This window comes from Raphanus sativus, chromosome 6, assembly GCF_000801105.2.
Source record: "Raphanus sativus cultivar WK10039 chromosome 6, ASM80110v3, whole genome shotgun sequence".
Lineage (NCBI taxonomy): Eukaryota > Viridiplantae > Streptophyta > Magnoliopsida > Brassicales > Brassicaceae > Raphanus > Raphanus sativus.
The window spans coordinates 35562625-35583331 of NC_079516.1; the positions used below are offsets into that span (position 1 = coordinate 35562625).

The 20707-nt window shown below is 29.7% G+C and overlaps 2 protein-coding genes across 2 annotated transcripts; one reads left to right on the forward strand and one right to left on the reverse strand.

Moving 5' to 3' along the window:
• Nucleotides 1-17046: 17046 nt before the first annotated feature.
• On the forward strand, nt 17047-19170 carry LOC108808329 (uncharacterized). The gene is made up of 2 exons (XM_018580493.2): nt 17047-18763; nt 18866-19170. Exons 1-2 carry the CDS (start codon nt 17047-17049, stop codon nt 19168-19170), a joined length of 2022 nt encoding a protein of 673 aa, XP_018435995.2.
• Nucleotides 19171-19378: 208 nt separating this feature from the next.
• On the reverse strand, nt 19379-19894 carry LOC108808331 (uncharacterized protein At4g04775-like). Its single transcript, XM_018580494.1, has 2 exons — nt 19733-19894; nt 19379-19663 (listed from the first exon to the last, which is right to left on the reverse strand). The coding sequence occupies exons 1-2, from the start codon at nt 19892-19894 to the stop codon at nt 19379-19381; spliced, it is 447 nt and encodes a 148-aa protein (XP_018435996.1).
• Nucleotides 19895-20707: the final 813 nt, after the last annotated feature.

Here is a 20707-nt window from a genome sequence, read left to right on the forward strand (position 1 = left end):
TATGCATTTCAAAAAATTATTTTTAAACTTTGTTCATAAATATTACAATATATTATATTTTCTTATTAGTTACCTAATATAATTAGTCAAGAATATTTGTATTCAAAAAATCTGATTTGGAATCGACTCGAAAATCGAAATTTCATACTCTATTAGACATGCTTATATATTCGAAACGGTTATTAAAATATTATATCTGAAAACCAATTATACTCAATCCGCACCAAAAACCGAACAAATTTTTTGAATTTGAAAATTTTGTTTTTAATATTCTGTTAATTATATATATTAATAAAATCATATTTAATAAATAATTTTTAATCAAAATAAAAAAATATCAATACTATTAAATTTGGAACATGTCCAATTAGTGTTAGTTCAGTCCAACTAAAAAAATATATATACAACTGCTTATATGCTCATATAAATATAACTACTTAATTTTAACCTTATTTAGAAAAAAGAATACGCCAACAACTAACTGGTGGAAAAGACTACTATTTTTTAGGAATACGCAGATAATAACTGGCTGGTCAAATAAACAGTTGCACAACTTTTTTCAAAAGAGTCCGAACTGACATGTGGCAGTTTGTTGAATAGACGATATTTTGTTGTTTGTTGCTGGTTACAGTCTGGATTTTATAAAAATTATATTTCTTAAAAATATTAAACAAAAAATATATATGTTCTTTTTAAATACTTTTAAAAAAATACAGGAATTTAAAAATAATAATTTAAAATTTAAATCACGTATAAATTTTTATTATAAATATATTTTTATAATAATTAAATTAAATAATGATTTTTAAAATATATATATCCCGCGGATAACCATAAAATTAAGTGGAGCGGGTACCAAATTATTTGTTTGCAGGTTGTGCAGATCATATTTTTTAACCAAAAGAAAATTTAAAATCCGCAGGTTAGCGGGTCAGCGGACGAGTTCGACCCACAACCTAGCCTTAGCCTTGCGTATACCGGATCAATTTTTAAATTGCTATTATTTAATAAAATATATTTTGATTAAAATTTATACAAAAATATGATTACAAAAACAGATACAAATATAATCAGAAAGAAAAAAAATATCAAAAATTAAATTTCAAACAAAAAATATACCCGCCCTTTTAAGGGCGGGTCAAATCTAGTTTCACTATTATTGTTGAACACATAATTCACGTTATGGGCACATTGGCTCCATTGGGAGTTGGTTCTAGAAAAAACAATAAATCATTCAACAAATCTAACAGAAGCTTATAAATTCTGTGATATCCCGTATCCCATAATCCTGCCAAATTGACTGACAAAATCTTCAATGATTAATCTTTTTTTTCAAAAACGTCTTCAATGATTAAAGAAAGGGACAAAATCTTTAAATCTTGAACACATAATTCACGTTATGGGCAGATTGGATCCATTGGGACTTTGGGAGTTGGTTCTAAAAAAACAGTAAATCATTCAATAAATCTAACAGAAGCTTATAAATTCTGTGATATCCCGTATCCCATAATCCTGCCAAATTGACTGACAAAATCTTCAATGATTAATCCTTTTTTTTTCTTTCAAAAACGTGTTCAATGATTAAAGAAAGTGACAAAATCCGCCAGTCTGGAATGGATCGTACCTAAGCCTGAGATTTTAAACCGAGCCAAGTCTGCCGAACCGAATCGAACCGAGGTTTTGAAATTTCGGTGTTGTTTCAGTTAACAAAATGGAACCGATCGGCAGCAATGTAAAATATCTTCGGTTTTCGGTTCGGATCAGTTCTGTTAGGATGAACAGACGGTTAGCCGGAATAACAAAACCCTATGAACTACTTCGGTGTTTCTTCCCTAAATCGTAGTGAAGAAGACTCATTCCTCTACACCATTTTGTTCGACTCCCATTTTTAACTCTGATGAAGATTCTTCGTTTTTTAGAATGGCGGCCAGAAAAACATACTATAGAAACCAACTAGGGTTGAGGAAGAGGCCTTTGCCTCTTTTAAAATTTTAATAAACTAGGCGAGTCCGCCTTACGAACGGGATATACTTTACTTGTGATCCAGGTTATTCATTTTTATATGATTTTATGGTTTTTATTTTAGGTTTAAATTTGCAAGAAATATGTATGAGATATACTAATTTTAAAAATTTAAAAATTAACCAAACAACTGATTTTTACTATTAGCATAATTTTATTCACTCTCTTTCTCTCTTCGCCCTACGGGTGGGTTAATAACCAAAATTACATAAATATATCAGTTAAAGAGTATTTCAAAATATTTAGCTTACTTCCATGATGAGTTACCCGATTGAAGGTTTTTCTATATAATGAGAAACTAGTGATTGACCCGTGCGCCCACACGGATGTTTGCTTTTTTTGATAGATATATAAGCAGATCAAAACATGATAATTTTATAGTTACTCTTTACTACTTTAGTTTAATGTTGAATTCGTCTTATAAATTTATATTATTGGATGTGTGTTGTTTTAATTTAGTGTTTTTAAATCCGGATCAAACCAACGACTGGACCGGTTAAACTGTGAACATGGCACACATTTATATCGGTGGATAAACTGAGTTTCTTTGTAATTTACTCAAAAGCTAAATATATAGAGTAAAAATATCGATTTAATATTTAAATTTAAAACATGGGTATCATATTTAATTTTCATTTGGTTTATACTTCAATTATTTCATAATGATTTCTATTAAAAACTTCAATAACTAAGTTTTATTATGTTTATAAAATTTACCGAAGACAATTACCAAAGAATTTAGATCCAAATCTATTTTAATTCTTTGGTTTAACTTAATTGAATTCAGTAGAACCTGGTTGAACTCAGTCGAATCATATTTACCCAGGGTCTAAAACAAAACTGGGTTAGTTACCGGTTGGTTTTAATAACATTAGTTATGTAACAATACAAAAATATTTGGATCTATGTATCAATATACTCTAGTTAATAGTATAAAAATTACTTACATGTTTTATTGTATGATTAAAATGTATTATTAATATATAGATCAAACTTTTAAAATCACTAACAAATATATATATATATATATATATATATATATATTAATATATATATATATATATATATATATATATATATATTTAACCTGCTTTCAACATTTACATTTTGGGATTTATATAAGTGTTACACACAGATTGAACATTAATTAAGGGGCACAGTACATTAAAAAGACTTTTTCTTGGGTTCACCCCCTAGGGTGAACTTTTAGGTTCACCAACCAATAGGAAGTTGTCATTTTAAATCTAGTATCTTTTAATTAAGGAAACAAAATAATTTGCCAAATTATGTTATGCTTTTAAAATAAATAAAAAGATTAAATAAATAAAAATAACAATAGTTCTAAAAAATATTATTTTAAAAAATATTTATTTATAAGATTTAGAGTTTAGTGTTTAAGATTTATAGTTTAGAATTTATCCAAATGTTTATTGTTTTTCCAAGGGTTAGAGTTTACCCAAGGGTTTAGGGTTTACCCAAAGGTTTAGGGTTTAGGATTATAATTTAGGGTTTAGTGTTTTGTTGACAACATGTTTAGTGTTTTTCCAAGGGTTTAGGGTTTACCCAAGGGTTTAGGGTTTAGGATTAGAGTTTAGGGTTTAGTATTAGAGTTTAGGGTTTAGTTGACAACATTATTTTTTAATTCGTTTTTATATACTATTTTTATTTATTTTTAAATTTTATTTTGAAAAGATAATATAATTTGACAAGTTATTTGTTTCCTTAATTAAAAGATACTAAATCTAAAATGACAATTTTCTATTGGTTGGTGAACCTTTAGGTTCACCCTAGGGAGTGAACCCAAGAATAACTCCATTAAAAATAGGCCTTTCCAGGATTTGTTGGTATTTTTTGTAATTTTGAAGTTGCTGTTTTCTAGATCGGGCAATAAATTGTGAATGTTTTGAAAACAAACTTTAGGAATATTTTAGCATTTACATAGACGGATGATTTTATCATTTTTGATACATTCCAATAATCTAACTAAATCAATTTTATAGCTTTATTTTTTACAACGTTTTATGAGGGACAATTTTCATATCATGTCCAAGTTAGATAATTTATAATTTAGACTGAAGGTTAATCACTGCTAAACCAATCATGTATCCCTGTTTCTATTTCACACAGATTTATTGGTTCTTGTTAAAATACCTTTTGGAAAATAAAGTTAAACTTAGTGTATAATACATAATATTCTTTGGATATTCGTGAGCTTTGATTAGTAAATGAAATATACCGGTAGGAGAGCCCATCTTAGATCCGGAAGTCTCTATGGAATCTATCTCTTGATGCAAAATTATGAAAGCAAAGGAAAGATCATTACCCCATGGTTTAGAGCCAAAATTTATAATTACCTTATGCAAAAGGCTTATGTGGCATTCTTTGTAAACACTAACCCAACCGTTTATACGAAATTATTCGCTTTCCTGGAAATATTAAGCATCAAATTCAAGTTTACCGATAAGAAAGTATTTATCTCAGCATGTATCAACCATCCATGTCAAGCAGTTGAATTATATAAAATTGGTTTCTCTAGAAGAAAAGTTATGACTCCTATCATGAAACCATTTTAAATAGAAGAATAAGAAACTGCCCAAAAGAAAATGGCATACGTTCTAGAATTTCCTTATCATGGTAACATCCCTTAGTTACTTTCTTGCAGATTCCTCAATGAATTTGTTACTACTGAAATTACAGAATTAAAAAATCAGAAAAGTAAAACCTTTAGTTGACATATTTTCATCTCGAGCCTAATATATAGGAAACGAATATTCGTTTGTTCATTTAAGAAAAAATATTATATTATACCAAACAAAAAGGAAAAACAAAAAAAGATACTTCGTATTATATTACCGCTTATGGTTATTGCTTAAAAATAGGCCTTGGTATAAAGTTTCATTAATTTTAAAGATATTTTGTGGAATTAATTTAAATTTAGTGTATCCAGAATGATGTTATTCTATATCTATCTTATTAAAACAGAAACATTCTGTTGGACCTAACATTTATTTTGTAAGTTTTTAAATTAAATACACATTTATTACTTTATAGTTAAACCTACATTAAATCACTAATATTCCTTTCTTTATACTACTATTCATGTTTCCAAACAATATACTTATTTCTTTATACTACTATCAATGTTTCCAAACAATATATTTTATACTACTATCAATGTTTCCAAACAATATATTTTTATAAAATAACTAATATTTTTTAGTAATTAATCTTAGTTATTAATTTTTGTTATTTTATATCTATCATTTTCTCTTTAAAATTTTGTAGAAACGTCATAATTCATAAATTGCAAAATAATGAACTTTAAAATTTGGATTATAAGATTACAAATTATGAAACTATTACAATTTAAATCAAATCAGATTACATATCAGTCATCCATCAGTTCAATCGGTTAGTCTCGGATTTTTGTGATTTTTTTAATATGAATATTTTTAAAATCTAAATTGAATTGTCAGATCTTCGGATTAACCGGTATAATCACAATCGGGTTGGATTTAAAAACACTGATTTAAATGCAAAAATATTTTAAATACACTCTTTAAAAATTACCAAAATATTTGTTAAGTTATTAATAAAATTTTTCATCGTAAAATATTCCGCGCTTCCAAAGCGCGGGTCAAGATCTAGTATAGATGGAAAACAATCTCGGTTAAAGAAAATTGTGATCAATTTACGCCATGTTTAAAAATTATAGGAATTTATGGGATAAGTAAATTTTAGGGTATACATTTTAAATTATACTAGATTTTGACCCGCCCTTTTAGAGGGCGGGACAATCGTTTTTGCTTTAAATTTATGCTCTTGTTCGATTTTTCATAAATATGTTTAGGCATGAGTATCCGGGTTGAGATCAATTGTCGTTAATAATTTTGGTTTGGTCCGACATATATATATATATATTAAATAATATGTGGTATAGGATTGATTATTTTTATTCGTTTTAGGGGCACGATAGAATTATGAGTTATATTCGGTTATATAAAGTATTGATTTTTAATATTTGATATATTGACTAAAAACTTTAAAAAATTATAAACATTAAATAATATTAGGGTAACTATGTATAAACTTTTTGCTGATATTATTTTTATATAAAATAAATATAAGTACAATCGACTGTTTATTTATAAACAAATATGGTCATAAAAAGTGATATTGTATAATAAAGATGGTATGGTCAGAAAAGTGAACGCACGCCATATAGAGAGAAAAGACTTCCGATTCTGAAAAAAATATTAACTTGTTGAATTTAAAAAGCTTATTTGTGTGAATATATGTAAATAAAATCATAGATCCCGATAGTCCTCTCAATATTATTTGCAAAGATCTTCTTATTCATAGAGTTCATCAAAAACCTGAAAACATCGCCATGATATATATTTTCCCCTTTTGAAACTCTATGGTGTTATTACGATATATTAATCTCAGTAGTCACACTAGAAAAACTCAACACCAGTACCTTAGTTATCGAAGAAATGATTGAATACACTCCCAAACCCATCGTCTGCAGATCTGTGCTGATTGCAAAACCTTAGATTTCCATCGAATGTATAGTTACCAGAATTACTAAAAATAATGAAATATTTAATTAAAAAAAAATCGTAAAATACAGAATTAAATAAAAATCATAGTTTAAAAATATTCCAGTGGCAGAGATCTGTAAATACTCTTGAGATCAGAATGGTTTGGCTTAATTAACTGGTTTGCTCAATTGTAGTAGTTTGACAAACTTTACGTGTCGAGCTCGATGCAATCTTGTAATCGCTCATTGAATCCGGGAAGATTAAATGGATCAGCTCAACGGATGTTAGAAATTGATGTTAGAAATTACTTGAAGAATCAATTTTTAGGGGGTTCTGGGTTTCAAAAGACAAACCCGATCTTATTCTTTATAGAACTAACGTTTCTGTCAAAAAGTTAACTTGTGACATTTTAAAGTCTGAATTTAAGTAGTCATCACTCACATGAGGATTAAATCTGCGCAAGCATTAATTGGAGATTAAAAATGCTAATTGTAAATACTCGGGGAATTAATAACTCATTTTCCCAACAATAGCTTATAAATAAATCAGTGGCATTTTTTGGTAAATATTGTTGAAGCAAAAGGACACTTAAAAAGGATTTTCTGTTTTAATATTATAGATGAAATACAATCTTGCTATTCGAAAACAGTTTCAAAAGTTGGAGACTTTTCTTTCTTCCGGAAACAACCGACTGAGAATTTAATATTTGCTATATAATAACACCTAGACAGGGGAGATCAGTTGTTAACTTGTTATTAATAATAACAGTATAATCTTTGCTATATAACTAACCAACCGAATCTAAAAATGAAGAAGGAAGAACACAGATCTCAGAAAAAAGCTTGAGATTAATGACTTATTCTGCTAAATATTTGACAAAATAAAAATGCCAAAGAAGCCAAAATATCTACTTTTTCTTTCTATTTGAAAAAATGCAAAATATGTAACGTTGTGGAATAGATCAAGGGAATAATAGGATTTTAGTTTGAATAAACAACATTAATATTTTATTAAAAGCAGTTTTCATGTTGTAATATTAGAAGAAAAGCAAGGGATTTTTTTTTTTACAAAAAAAGATCTCATGATTTAATATATTAAATGAAAAAAACATAACTTAAAAATAATGTAGTAGCATAAAGATGTAAATACTTTGAAACTCTAAGGTTACCTAAAAAGACCATTTGGTTTTAATAGTATAGATATACAATAATCATAGATATCTCACATATTTGACCAATATTTACAAAAAATTCCAAATAATATATTTTCATATTCCATGTCAAATTTTGACCATGATTTTAAAAAATTTCTTTCCAAATGCTTTAAAAAAAAATTATTTCCAATTCTTCCTACATTTATGACAATTTGAATCTAACTGGATAGTTTTTAATAATCCCATTTTAATACGAATATTCCACATTGCCAACAACAATACTATAATCAAAAGAAATAAAATTAATAATATACGCTTTCAAGATATATAATTAATATACGGAAATATATTTCTTTCTTTAATAACTGAAATTTAAGACTTATACTCAGTATTGATACAACATAATCAAACCTATCGCAACATCTTTCATCATCACTCCTCAAAATACATAAAATATGGCTTCTATATAGCAACTCTCAAATCTGATGGCGTACACATGTTAAAGTACTCAAGAACTGTTCTTGGACTTCTAATCTTGGAGATTGATGCCCCCATCTACTTTGACAGAAAAGATGGAAACCCAAATCAAAACTTAGAACAGAAATTCTTTATACAATCAATTCACATCAGAAAATATGGTTAGCACAAGTTACGTTAGATGGCATTCAAAAAATATAGTATATAGTTAGAGGTTTTTAACAGCATGAACAATCACATATACACATCCTTAGTCCATCACTATTAAGATCGAAGAAATACTAACTACTAACTTGTAAGTTTTGATCAGTCAAAATATTTGTTAAAAATCTTGTATTTTAAATTCCTATATTAGGTTGAATTCAAACATACATACCTCAACATTAGCGCATCTGTGGTAGTTTTGGTCAACGTCTCCGCTGTATGTTTGCCCTCATCGTAACAACTCGTAAAACTTGTTCCTAGTGTGTCATACCTCATCATACACTAGTTTTTTTTACCATCACTGTAAATACCAAAAAAGGACAAACATAAAAAAATAGTCAAATACCACGAAAACATAAATACTCTAACTTACTTTAGTTTAGTCCCAACCCAGAACATGTTCTTTGAAATATCATTCTTATACTTTTCCTCTTTATCTTCTTTTGGTTAGGCATCTATCATTCACATTAGTTTAGTCCCTGCACAAACAAAAAAAACAAACAAACACTAATTATTAGCTTATTTGATGATGAACAAATAATTAGAATACAAAGAAACAAAAAAAAAGAAAATTAAGAACTCAAAAAAAAAAAAACAGACAGAGAACGAAGATGGTTGACTAAAAAAACGGTTCAATGACTATTTATAGAGTAAGTAGTCGGCTAGTTAGGTTGGGTAGGTTAGATAGGAAGAGAATTCAAAAGTATCTTGATGATCAAGTTTAATCGAAATCTTTCAGGTTTGGTATTTACGGATACGATTATAGGATATTATGATTTATTTTCCTAAACTAAATATATTGCTAAAACATTTATTTATTAGTTTCCTGAAATTTTCTCTTCTCAAAATTCAATAAAATCGGTAGATTGATTTTATGTTGGATATTTTCGAAATCTGATTATAGGATATTAATTAAAATATTAAATAATGAACAAAAAACAATTTAAAAATAATGGTCAAGATTTGTTACACAAAATCTGGGAACCGTTTCTTGTTTTATTTTTTTGTTAGAAAAAACACTTTAATAAAAGCTTAGATTAAAACATAATGAAATGGCATTCCCTTCCCTTGTAAATATAATGAAAGATGTGTGTTGAACGTGTTATTTATAAAGTCGTGATATCAGAAATTATAGAATTTTTCAGAAAATCGTTGATTTTATGGAATATTCTAGGGATAATATAATATATTTGTGATTAATCAATAGAATTTGTAGGGATATGAACTATCTTCCTCTGTTTAGGTACAACAACATTTTGTTTATGGGTTGGATTTTTAGGTGTTAAGATTATATAAGATATGACTGTATACTTGCGATTTTGTACCCGATTATGGTTACAATGATATTAAAATGATTTAGTTTTTGCATTCAAAATTATGGTTGGCAATATATATCGTCACTTTTGTATTTGTTACAGCTGAATTTTATATGGAAGAAGAGGAGTATGTTGTATATAAAATTACACTTGGTAAATTACATTATACAGATTTGTACAAAACTATACAGAGTGATAAAATTCATGAGCGGTTTGGAAAATAACATTACTATGATAATTTAATAGTAGTTAATATGTCCATGTTGATACATCATGAATTATGTGGTAGGTAATTTTTTTTTTGTTAACCGATTGATCATAGGAATCACGTTGTGTTTGGATTGGATTATATGGTTCAATTATGGTTTGAATAACCATCATTCAAAAGTCCTGTTTTTTGGGATCAGTTACACGATAGATAAGTAAACAAAATACGTAGTTTTTTGAAAAAAAAAATCACTTTAATACAAAGCATAGATTAAAATATAATACAGTGGCATTCACTTGTAAATACTATTGAAAACTAATGACACCTCAAAAAGGGCCTTGTGTTTTAATAGTATAGATACAAACCAACGGAGATCTTGTTTCACTTGCTTTGATATATACAATTCTATGTATAAAATGCATATTAATATTCTAAAAAATGAAAGTTGGGACATGATATATATAAAAAATTAGATACTCAAAATATCATATGATATTATTATATACAGTGACAAAACCAAATACAATTTCACAATTGGATGTACTATATTTAATCACATATTCTATAGTTTGGTATGGTATATATTTAGTTTATTACATGCAAACAGTGTTTTAGTAGTGATGACTTTAATATTTTTAACATAGATAATTAATTTATGCACAGTTTTACATGAAATGATTACACTACATTATGTCAGCCGTGAAAGATTAATTCGGGGATTATATATGGTTAGAGAGATTTACGAATTATTGTTGGGTATTCAATGAATTAGGGTTGTTATGTAAAGATGTTAAATGACAAACAAAAAAAACCAGTGGCATAGACTTGTAATATTTTTTTAAAATTAAGGTTTAATTCCACTTTGTATTTCAATTTTAATACATTAGATAGATACTACTTTCTTTCTAACTTAAAGGACTTGGTTAAGGCGGTTAGCAATTTATTTGCTTTGCTTATTCCAATGTGTATGTTTCGTTATTCTTATTATAAATTATGATTATCTTAATATTAAAATGTTCATGAATACATAATAATCTTATATATTTTCTTTGTTTATTCTACTGTAATTATGATAGTTTTGATGATAAATAAAATAATTTTTAATACAAAAATTTTGGATTATCTTTTTTTTTTCTTATGAATATTTTTAGTTTTATGTATTTGATATTACATTGTTAATTATGTGCTAAAATATTATTGTAGATTGATGTCAAATGTTCTGTTAGATCTAAAATAATATACTGATCAAAAAATTCTGGATTATTAAATAATTTACAAATAAATTTGGTTTAAAACAATAAGATGATGAAAATGTGGAATACTTAATAAACTTTTTAAAATTATAGTGTTAAAATTTTAGACAACGTTCTTGATAAAATGCCATCACAAAAAGAAAAGATTCAAATTTATTAATTGTGAAACATTATTTTCACATATATATATATATATATATATATATGAAACTTTTGTTTCCATATTGTATTAGTTCTAGTTGTTCATATCTGAAATAGGAGATGCGATTGGACAATTTTTTTTTCAAATGTGTCAACGCTGTGATTGTTTCTTTTTATTAGGTTAGCAAGTGTCATTTGTCGAGAAGAGAGTATATATGTTATGGGAAATGTGTCTACGTTGTGGGAGTTTAATCTGATCTTGGTTTAATAATTTGTAATTGTATTGTGTATTTCATGTAATGTAATTTATTTTGAAAGACTTACCTCTGAGACTGAGTTCCCAATTTTACTTTTTCTATGAAGTCATACACCAAGAAGGAGAAGAACCTTGTGAGGATGTCCTGGGCAGCATCAGGTTTCAGGATTTTAATGCCAACATGGAGGGGGTGTGATCAAGTGTGCCTTACTGGTCTGTATCCTCCTTTTCCTATTTTTCTGTTGCTACTTGCTCATGACTCCTTCAATCTTTTCTATACTAGGGGTGTGCTTGCGCTTCGCGCGGGGTGTTACTTTTTGTATAGTCCTATATGGTTTCTATTTGTGTATGTCTTTTTGGTAGTGTTTGTTCTTCCTGTGTCTACGATGCTTGTGTCCGTAATTGAAATTTATTTTTTATACTGTTGTTGTAATGAGTGTTTGATTATAAATCTCGGGTTGCGAGGTGGGGACTGGGGATGTCCATGATTTAGTTGTAAGATGTTTGTGCCTTTGGAATTATTGTTGGTTTGGTCGTTAATGTTTTATCTGACAGTATATAGGTGTGTGTCGAACTGAAGTTATAGTGATCGTTGTGCATCCATGTTCTGGTATGTGTCCATGGTGGTGGCTTGACAGCCCATTTATCCCATTTTTTATTAGTAAGTTGTTAGAGTTGTTGTTTGTTTTGGGTTATGTTTATTGAGCTCAGGTCCGTGCCTCTTATAAGGCAGCTAAAGCATTAGCTTTAAGCCACACTTAAAAGAAAAATTTAGACCACATCTTATATTTTATATACATTTTTCATTTTATTTGGCTTGATAACAAACCACAAATACACATTAACAAGTTAACTTCTTCTTTATTTCTTTACTTCATATTTTTCTTTATAATTTTATCTTGTTTATTTCTATACTTCGTATGAATATTTTTTAACAAATCTTACAAGTTGATTAATATTAATTACTTTTTTTAAACTCTGAATGTTATAGGAACACAAAGTGTCTTATAACGTAGTAAAACTCATAATGTGACTCTGAGTATTAAAAACTCTCGAAAGAACTAAGCCAAACGGCATAGCATTTTAACGCAGGCTTCTTACCCAGGTTTCCATCTTTTTAGAAAATAAAATTAATCAAAAAATGGGAGAGAAAATAAAGATAAGTTATGAAAAAGGGATTCTACAACTGTCAACAAATTAGAGTGTCAATTGTCCAGAAGAAAATTCATAATGGACATCCAAATAATATAGTAATTTCATTTATACAAATTTCATAATTGAAATTAGTATTAATTAAATAACTTATTTTATTGATGAGTATATGATATATTTTACTAAAACAAATTGTTATATATTAGATTAGATTGTAAATAAGTTTTTTTTGTTCAAAGTTAATTACTTGGCAAAGTATAATGATGCATTATTATAGAAATATTTTACAACAACAAAAGTAAATAAAATTCAAAATTCATTGGATGACGAAAATACCAAAACAAGGATTTTAGGTTTTAGTTAGAAATAAATAGTTACTTAGGCCACCAGCAACGGACTGCTCTTGCCAAGTTTCTCTTGCCAAGTTTCTTTTTGCCAAGTTTCTAACAATTAGAAAAATTAACAATAATCAAAAGACGGAAGAACAGTAAGAGCAGTGTTCTCCCACGAGAGCGTTAAACAAACATCTAAGAACATTAGACATGTAATTTAGGGCTGACACTCGCAGTCCGAACCCGTCTAGTTTTAAAAATTATCGAGTTTGGATTTAGTTTTACAAGTCCAAAAGAAAATCGGATTTTACGGGTTAAGCCCACTTGGACTTTGTATATATTGGGGTTAAGCCCGTCTGTGATAGAGCCGACCCGAAAACCTAAAACTTTGTATTTTACTTTAAATATTATCATTCTTGTAATCAAAACCTTTATTAGTATTAACATATTATTTTAATATTTTTAATCCAAACTCTAATAAAAATATAAAAGTTATTAATGCATTTTATTGTTTGATCATTACAATGTCATATTTATTTTTTGCAAATGTGACTTCTTTTGTTATAACAGTTTTTTCAATGAAACGTTTGATCATGTTTATCATAAATTTTGTTCTCTTATATATTTAGTTTAAATTTATATTTGATTATTTAAATCTTATTAAATTTGGTTAGTTTACAATATGTTTTTAAAGCATACGAAAATACAAAAAATGAAATATTTTGATAAAGAAGAAAAGTTGAAAATCACTACATTTTCTTTTGTTAAAACTGATCTTTTTTTATAAAATTCATATGTATTAAAACGGTAGAAATGATAATGACAAATTATTTTTCGAAAAGTCCTAAAAACCCGAAAAGCTCTATAACTCTATAAAAGCCGGGCCGGACTTTAAATTCTAGGCTCAAAATATTTCCAGACCGGACCGGACCAGGCTCAAATATTTAAAAGCTTATCGGGTTTGGACCGGATCGGACCGAACCGGACCAGTCCTTATTGATACCCCCTAAAAACATGTTCTTACAGATGTCACAAAATTAAGGTTATGAATGGGGATATTTAATTTGCGGATTTCGCTGCGGATTTTATTGAAAAATGCGTTAGTCACCAATCACACATTGACTTCTCTTTTTGCGGTTTTCCAGAAAAAATCACAAAAACACACACTATTTTCGATGTCTCACAGATATACAGTGTTATTACGAAATCCACGAACGCGAACACAATAGAAATGCTGTGGTTTCTTAAAAAACGCACATTTATATATCCCTTATATATTAATCCTGGAACATTAGTTAAATGAAAACATTGAGGAACATGCGTCATGTTCACAGAGCTCCTCAGACTTAATTTTTAAGTCGACCGATTTACTAGAGGTGGAAGAAGCGGAACAACATGAGAAATATTTGGATTCATCCCTAAAGTGAACCTTTAGGTTCACCCAACCAATATGATTTCATTATTTTATATTCATTATCTTTTAAAAAAGGAAATAAAATATTGTCAAGTTTTATTATATTTTTAAAATAAAAAGTAAATAGAAAATAATAGTTGTCGCAAAAAAAATTATATTTAAAATACTGTCACCAAAACACTAAACCCTAAACCCTAAATCCTTGGTAAACCTAAACCCTTGGATAAATCTAAATCTTTGGATTTCAAAAAAAAAAAATATTTCTAACACAGTCAGCAAAACACTAAACCCTAAATCCTAAATACTAAATCCTAAACCTTTGGATAAACTCTAAACCGTGGATAAATCTTAAACCCTAAGGATTTAAAGTTTATCCAAGTGATTGAGATTTACCAAGGGTTTAGGATTTATCCAAGAGTTTAGGGTTTAGGATTTAAAGTTTAGGGTTTAGTGTTTAGCTGACGGTATTAAAAATATTTCTTTAATGTGTTTTTGTTTGCAATTAATATTATTTTTTATTTATTTCTATTTTTTAGTTTAAAAATAGAATATAATTTGACAATATTTCATTTCTTTTTTTAAAGATACTGAATATGAAATAACGAAATCCTATTGGTTGGATGAACCTAAAAGTTCACTCTAAGGGTGAAACTAAGAATTTCTCAACATCTATTATATTAATTTAGGGTCCTAAAATTTATCTACCATTTAGAAGTTGTCATTTAAATTTAGACATTCTCTAGATTAGTAGGTGTTTGGCTACTTAAATCTGTTTGGTTCCTTGAATATATCAACATAACTAACAACTTAATTTAAACCAACATAAATACACATTATAAATGGTTTAACTAATGGGCTTTGGAAAATTATTAAAATTGTGTTGCTTTGCAAATAAAGGACCATACGATTATGTAAATCAATTTACATTAGGCCTTAAAAATATTGGATTTTAACCAACTAACATTGTATTTGAAAGTTAAAAATAAAAGACTATATAATATATCCACAAACAATATTATAATAAAAATACATTATTTTTTGTGGAATTAAAGTTTATTTGATTTTTTTTCGTTTTCTCAGTAACAATTAAAAGCATTGTCTAAATATTTTACCTATAAATTTTGAATCTCACCCATATTAACGTTTATATACAGTATAAACTCTTTGAATTAATACTCTATAAATTAATATACACTAATTTTTTTAATATAAATATTATAATTTTATAGTCCCAACATTGAATTTTTAGTTCAATATATTATATCGATAAATTAATAACCTCTATAAATTAAAAAAATTTATAGTTTTGGTGTAGTCCCAGCATTATTAATTTATAGAGGTTTCACTGTACAAGTTTTAGTTTAAAAAATGTGTATTTTTTATAACCAAAAACAATATTATTCAAAAACTATACATATAAAAAAATTATTGTTTTTTATAATTTGTATATTCTAATCTTGGTAACATTAGAAAGATTTGTTTAAAATAATTTTCGCCTTTGAAAAAGGCGGGTCAGTATCTAGTTAACATTAAATGGAACAATAAAAACTAGGGAGAATTGGCAAAAAGAGACATTTTGAATTTTCTATTGTCAATTTAGGACTTTTCATACTTTGGTCATTTTTTGACTTGTTTTGCCCTTGGTTGATGAGAAAAATAGTAAACATAACTTTAAAAATATAAAAAAATATGAAAAGTATTGGAAACATATGTATGATAATTTATATGTTTAAATTTATTTTTTAAAAAATAGGGAATCATATTTTATTTTCTCTTCTAGCCAAAATAGAATACACATTCCGTTAGTCTGCTTAGTACAGAAAACCGAAACTAAGTATAATACATAGATATATCTCAGTTATATAATGTAAACTAATGTTTCTTCATCCCTATATCTGAGATAGATTTGGTTACGTCAACATATAGCAGTATGTCTTCAGTGTACCAGCAGATATACAACGATATATATCTTGAACTCTATGATGTACCTAACATAGAAATTGTGTCATAGGCTCTTATGCATTTTACCTTATGTGACGCCTAAGGAAGAATAGGGGTTGCACGTGTTGTACTATATTCTGGATTGGGTATATTACGTATTCTAGGCAAATCCGAAAAAAATGGAAACTTCCATTTTCTGTTTTAGAAGTTTCCTAAATCTAACCTAAAAATCTTGGAAAATATTTTCTTGATATCCCACGTTTTCCTCCTCCTCCCACGATCCCCTTCTCTTTGTTTTTTGTGTTTATCGCGGCCTTCTCTTCTCTTCTCTCTTCTCTCTTCTCTCTTTCTCTCTTCCCTCTTCTCTCTATCAACATGGTTCTAATATATGTCAAATCTGGTGAATGGATGTCTAGTTCCAGCGAGGAGTGGAGTTTCGTGGTAGACAAAGACATGCGTGGTCGAATGGTGACATTAGATGCTACAACTGTGTTGGAGCGGCTCAAGATCATGGTGTGTGAGGATTATGGCGAGGAACCTAATTCTGTTAATGTTGAGTTGAGTTATGAGATGGTGAATCAGAGAGGGAATCCTCCCATTATCATCAGCAATGATTGACAAGTAGCTAACTTTATGGGCTATGCGAAGAAGGGTTTAGGTCCTACCTTGTGTGTCACGTTCTCTAGTAGTGGTGTGAATCAAAAGGAACGAGTCAACATCGATTTGAATAAGGAGCCGTGGGATTCAAGTAATATTGAGGATGAGGAAGTTCCTGAAATAAATCCAGCAGATTTTGTCAAAGCGTCAAAGGAGCCTTGTATAAGGAAGGAGCAAGTCGCTGGGGATGGTTGTGGTGACGAAAATGGAGACAGTGAAAACAAAAGTTTTCAAATCCTTACTGAAAAGGATGGTAAATCTTTGCGCCCAGATTTTGTGAAGAAGGATCAAATTTTCAGAAGTAAAATGGTTCTTAAAGCAACAATGGAGATTTGGGCGATGAAGCATCATTTTGATTACACTGTTAACAAATCTACTAGAAAGTGGTGGTACATTCGATGTAAGGATAGATTGTGCAACTGGGCTGTGCGTGCGGGATGTCTGGATGGGTCTACATACTTCATGATCAACAAGTGCGAGGGAAGACATACATGTGCTCCTTCGAAGAGAAGCAAGTTTGGGAAAACAGCATCGGCAAGAACAATTGGGAGTCTGATACAACATCGATTTGATGATTCAAATGAAGGCCCAAAATCAAACGAGATCATTCAATTTATGAGAATGGAGCACAGTGTTGAGATCACTTATTCGCACGCTTGGGAAGCTCGTGAGTTTGCAATAGCAGCTGTTAGAGGTATACCAGATGAAAGTTATGCTAAAATACCTAAATATTTGCATATGATCAAAGAAGCTAATCCTGGTACGCATACTCACTATGAAACTGCTGACGATGGGAGATTCTTGTATCTATTTATGTCGTTTGGGCAATCAGTTAGAGGATTCTACAATACAATGCGTAGGGTGATCGTTGTAGATGGAACGTTTCTGAAAAATAAATACAAAGGAGTTCTACTTGTTGCTACTGCTGTTGATGGTAACTCTAATCTGTATCCGTTAGCATTTGGAGTTGTTGATTCAGAGAATGATGATTCATGGGGGTGGTTCTTCAGACAATTGAAAGAGGTTGTTGCTGATTCCAACGACTTAGCTTTTGTTTCGGATAGAAATTCATCAATCGCTAAAGCTATTGCCACTGTCTACCCTCGATCAGCACATGGAATTTGCATTCACCACTTGCTGACCAATGTGGTTAAACATTTTAAGGAGAAGGGGTTGACTGCCTTGGTCGAACAAGCTTCAAAGGCATATAGGTACACTGAATTTCAGGAACGTATCACCGAAATTTTTGATATGAATCCTGAGCTCGGAAGATATCTACGGGAGGCTGATGTGCGAAAATGGGCTCGTTCTGTCTTCCCTGGTTCCAGGTATGACATTAGGACCACAAACCCCGCAGAATCCATAAATTCACTTCTGAAAATACCTAGAGAATATCCGGTTATTCCTTTACTGGATAGTATAAGAGAATTCATGACTCGATGGTTCTACGAGCGTCGCCTGTTAAGCTCTAAACATCTTGATCCTTTAACCGTTAAGGTGGAGAAAAAGATTGATAGGAGAATTGTGAAGGCAAAAGGATTTCAGGTTTACAAGATTGACGACTTCAGATCGCTTGTGAAAGGAGACAAGTATGATTGTCATGTTGATTTGGGAAGAAGAACATGCACATGTGGGAAGTACGATATAGGAAAAATACCTTGCAGACACGCCATTCCTGCAATTTATTCACGAGGTATAGAAGTATAAACACATGAACTTGGGACCAATTTAATGTTTTTTTGGCAGCTTGGGACCTATTTATTTACCTTATTTATTTACACTATTTTTTTCGCAGGAAGAGAAGTACACAGTTTTACTGATGATGTATACACCACTGCAACGTGGAGAAAAGCCTATGAGGAGTCCATTAATCCAATAGCAGTCCCAGAGTCTGACTGGAATGTCCCAGCAAAGGTTAAAAGTACAAAGGTGTTGCCACCAGATTCAAGAAAGAGTGCTGGTCGACCCGTGAAAAGAAGGTATGAAACAGTAGAAGACAAGATTAGAGCTTCTCAAGGATCAAGCAAGAATAAAAAGCACAAGTGCAGCCGTTGTGGTAACGAAGGACACAAGAGGGGAACTTGCGATTTACCCATTTAGCTTTTATGTGTGTTCTGTTTTTTTTCTTATTTCCCTTGAGACAGATGGATCTTTGATTTAGAAAAAAGTTGATAATTTGTTAATGACAATCTCGTATTTCGCCCAATATTGGTTCTATTATATGTTTATCACCAACAAAGAAGAAGCAACATAGTATAGAACTTATTTCACAAAATAAAACAGAACAAATTGAGGTCGCACATGACCATCATGCATAGTTAAAGTAGATGAAGATCATCACCAAACAACACAGAAACAAAGCTTTTAGGATCCTTAAGTCGCTAATGCATTTGATAGTCTTCTCTTGGCAACGTGAAACAGCATCTTCCATCTCAACAATTCTACTCTCATGGCATTTCAGCCTCGTCTCACAAGCTTGCATTGATCTCTGAATCTCGGAAGTGTCGACGAGCAGCACGTCAAACAGTTCCTGGAAATCTTCAACCTCCTCAACAACTGACTCATCAGTCCACTTGAACAGATGGGTTTTGTCCTTCATCAAAAACATCCAACAGTTAGTAAGATTAAAACAAGGACACATATCTATAAGTACACGACTTACCATCTCAGATCCCATCGGACAACGATGGAATAATCTTCCCGGATTTGTCACTGTTTTCGAAGTGAAACGAGCCACTTTCTCACCGCACTTGCATCTTGTGGGAATTCCACGTTGTCTGTCGAGTCGATCTGTTGAATAGGATGAAGAATTGACCGAAGACATTATTCACTCGATCTCCAATTTTTCGCCTCTGTATTTCTCTCTGTCGATGAAGAATGAGGAAGAAAATAGAGTAGGTCAAAAATTTAGGCAAAACGACGCCGTTTGATACTCCTATAAGATGTACTATATCTAAGGCAGATCAGTAAAAAATAAGAAAAAAACCACAAAATCATCATCGGCAATGTAGATTAGTGTACATGAATTAGTGACCAATGTATATGTTGATTATGTTTGAGGTGGCCATGAATTACTGACCGATGACTATATTGGTTATGTTTGAGGTTTGGAGTGTCCTTCGATTAGAGACCTATGTATATTTACCTCATGTTTGGAGTTTAGTTTTCTTTACTAAGGTTAAGGTTTTATTTAGGGTTTAGGGTTTATTTAGGTTATCATCTTATGATTTAGAGTATATTTAGGTTATCATCTTATGATTTACTAAGGTTAAGGGTTTATTTAGGGTTTAGGGTATATTTAGAGTTTAGGGTTTATTTAGGGTTTAGGGTTTATTTAGGAAAAAACAAAGAACAAGAAACATGTTCCATAAAAATTCATAACCATAACCCCTGTTATAATAGTCAGATAAATCCGCCAAAATAGAATTTTCGCACATGTTCCTAAAAACATAAAAATAAAATAGCTAGAGTTTTACCACACAAAGTTTTATCACACAGAGTTTTACCACATAATTATAGCATACACCACTAAATAGAAAAAAATCAGTCTTCTTCAAGGTCAAAGACCTCAGACCTCTCCCATGGTGAAGGTACATATCGAGTCATAGCATCAGCGAAAATGGGATCTTGGGTAGCC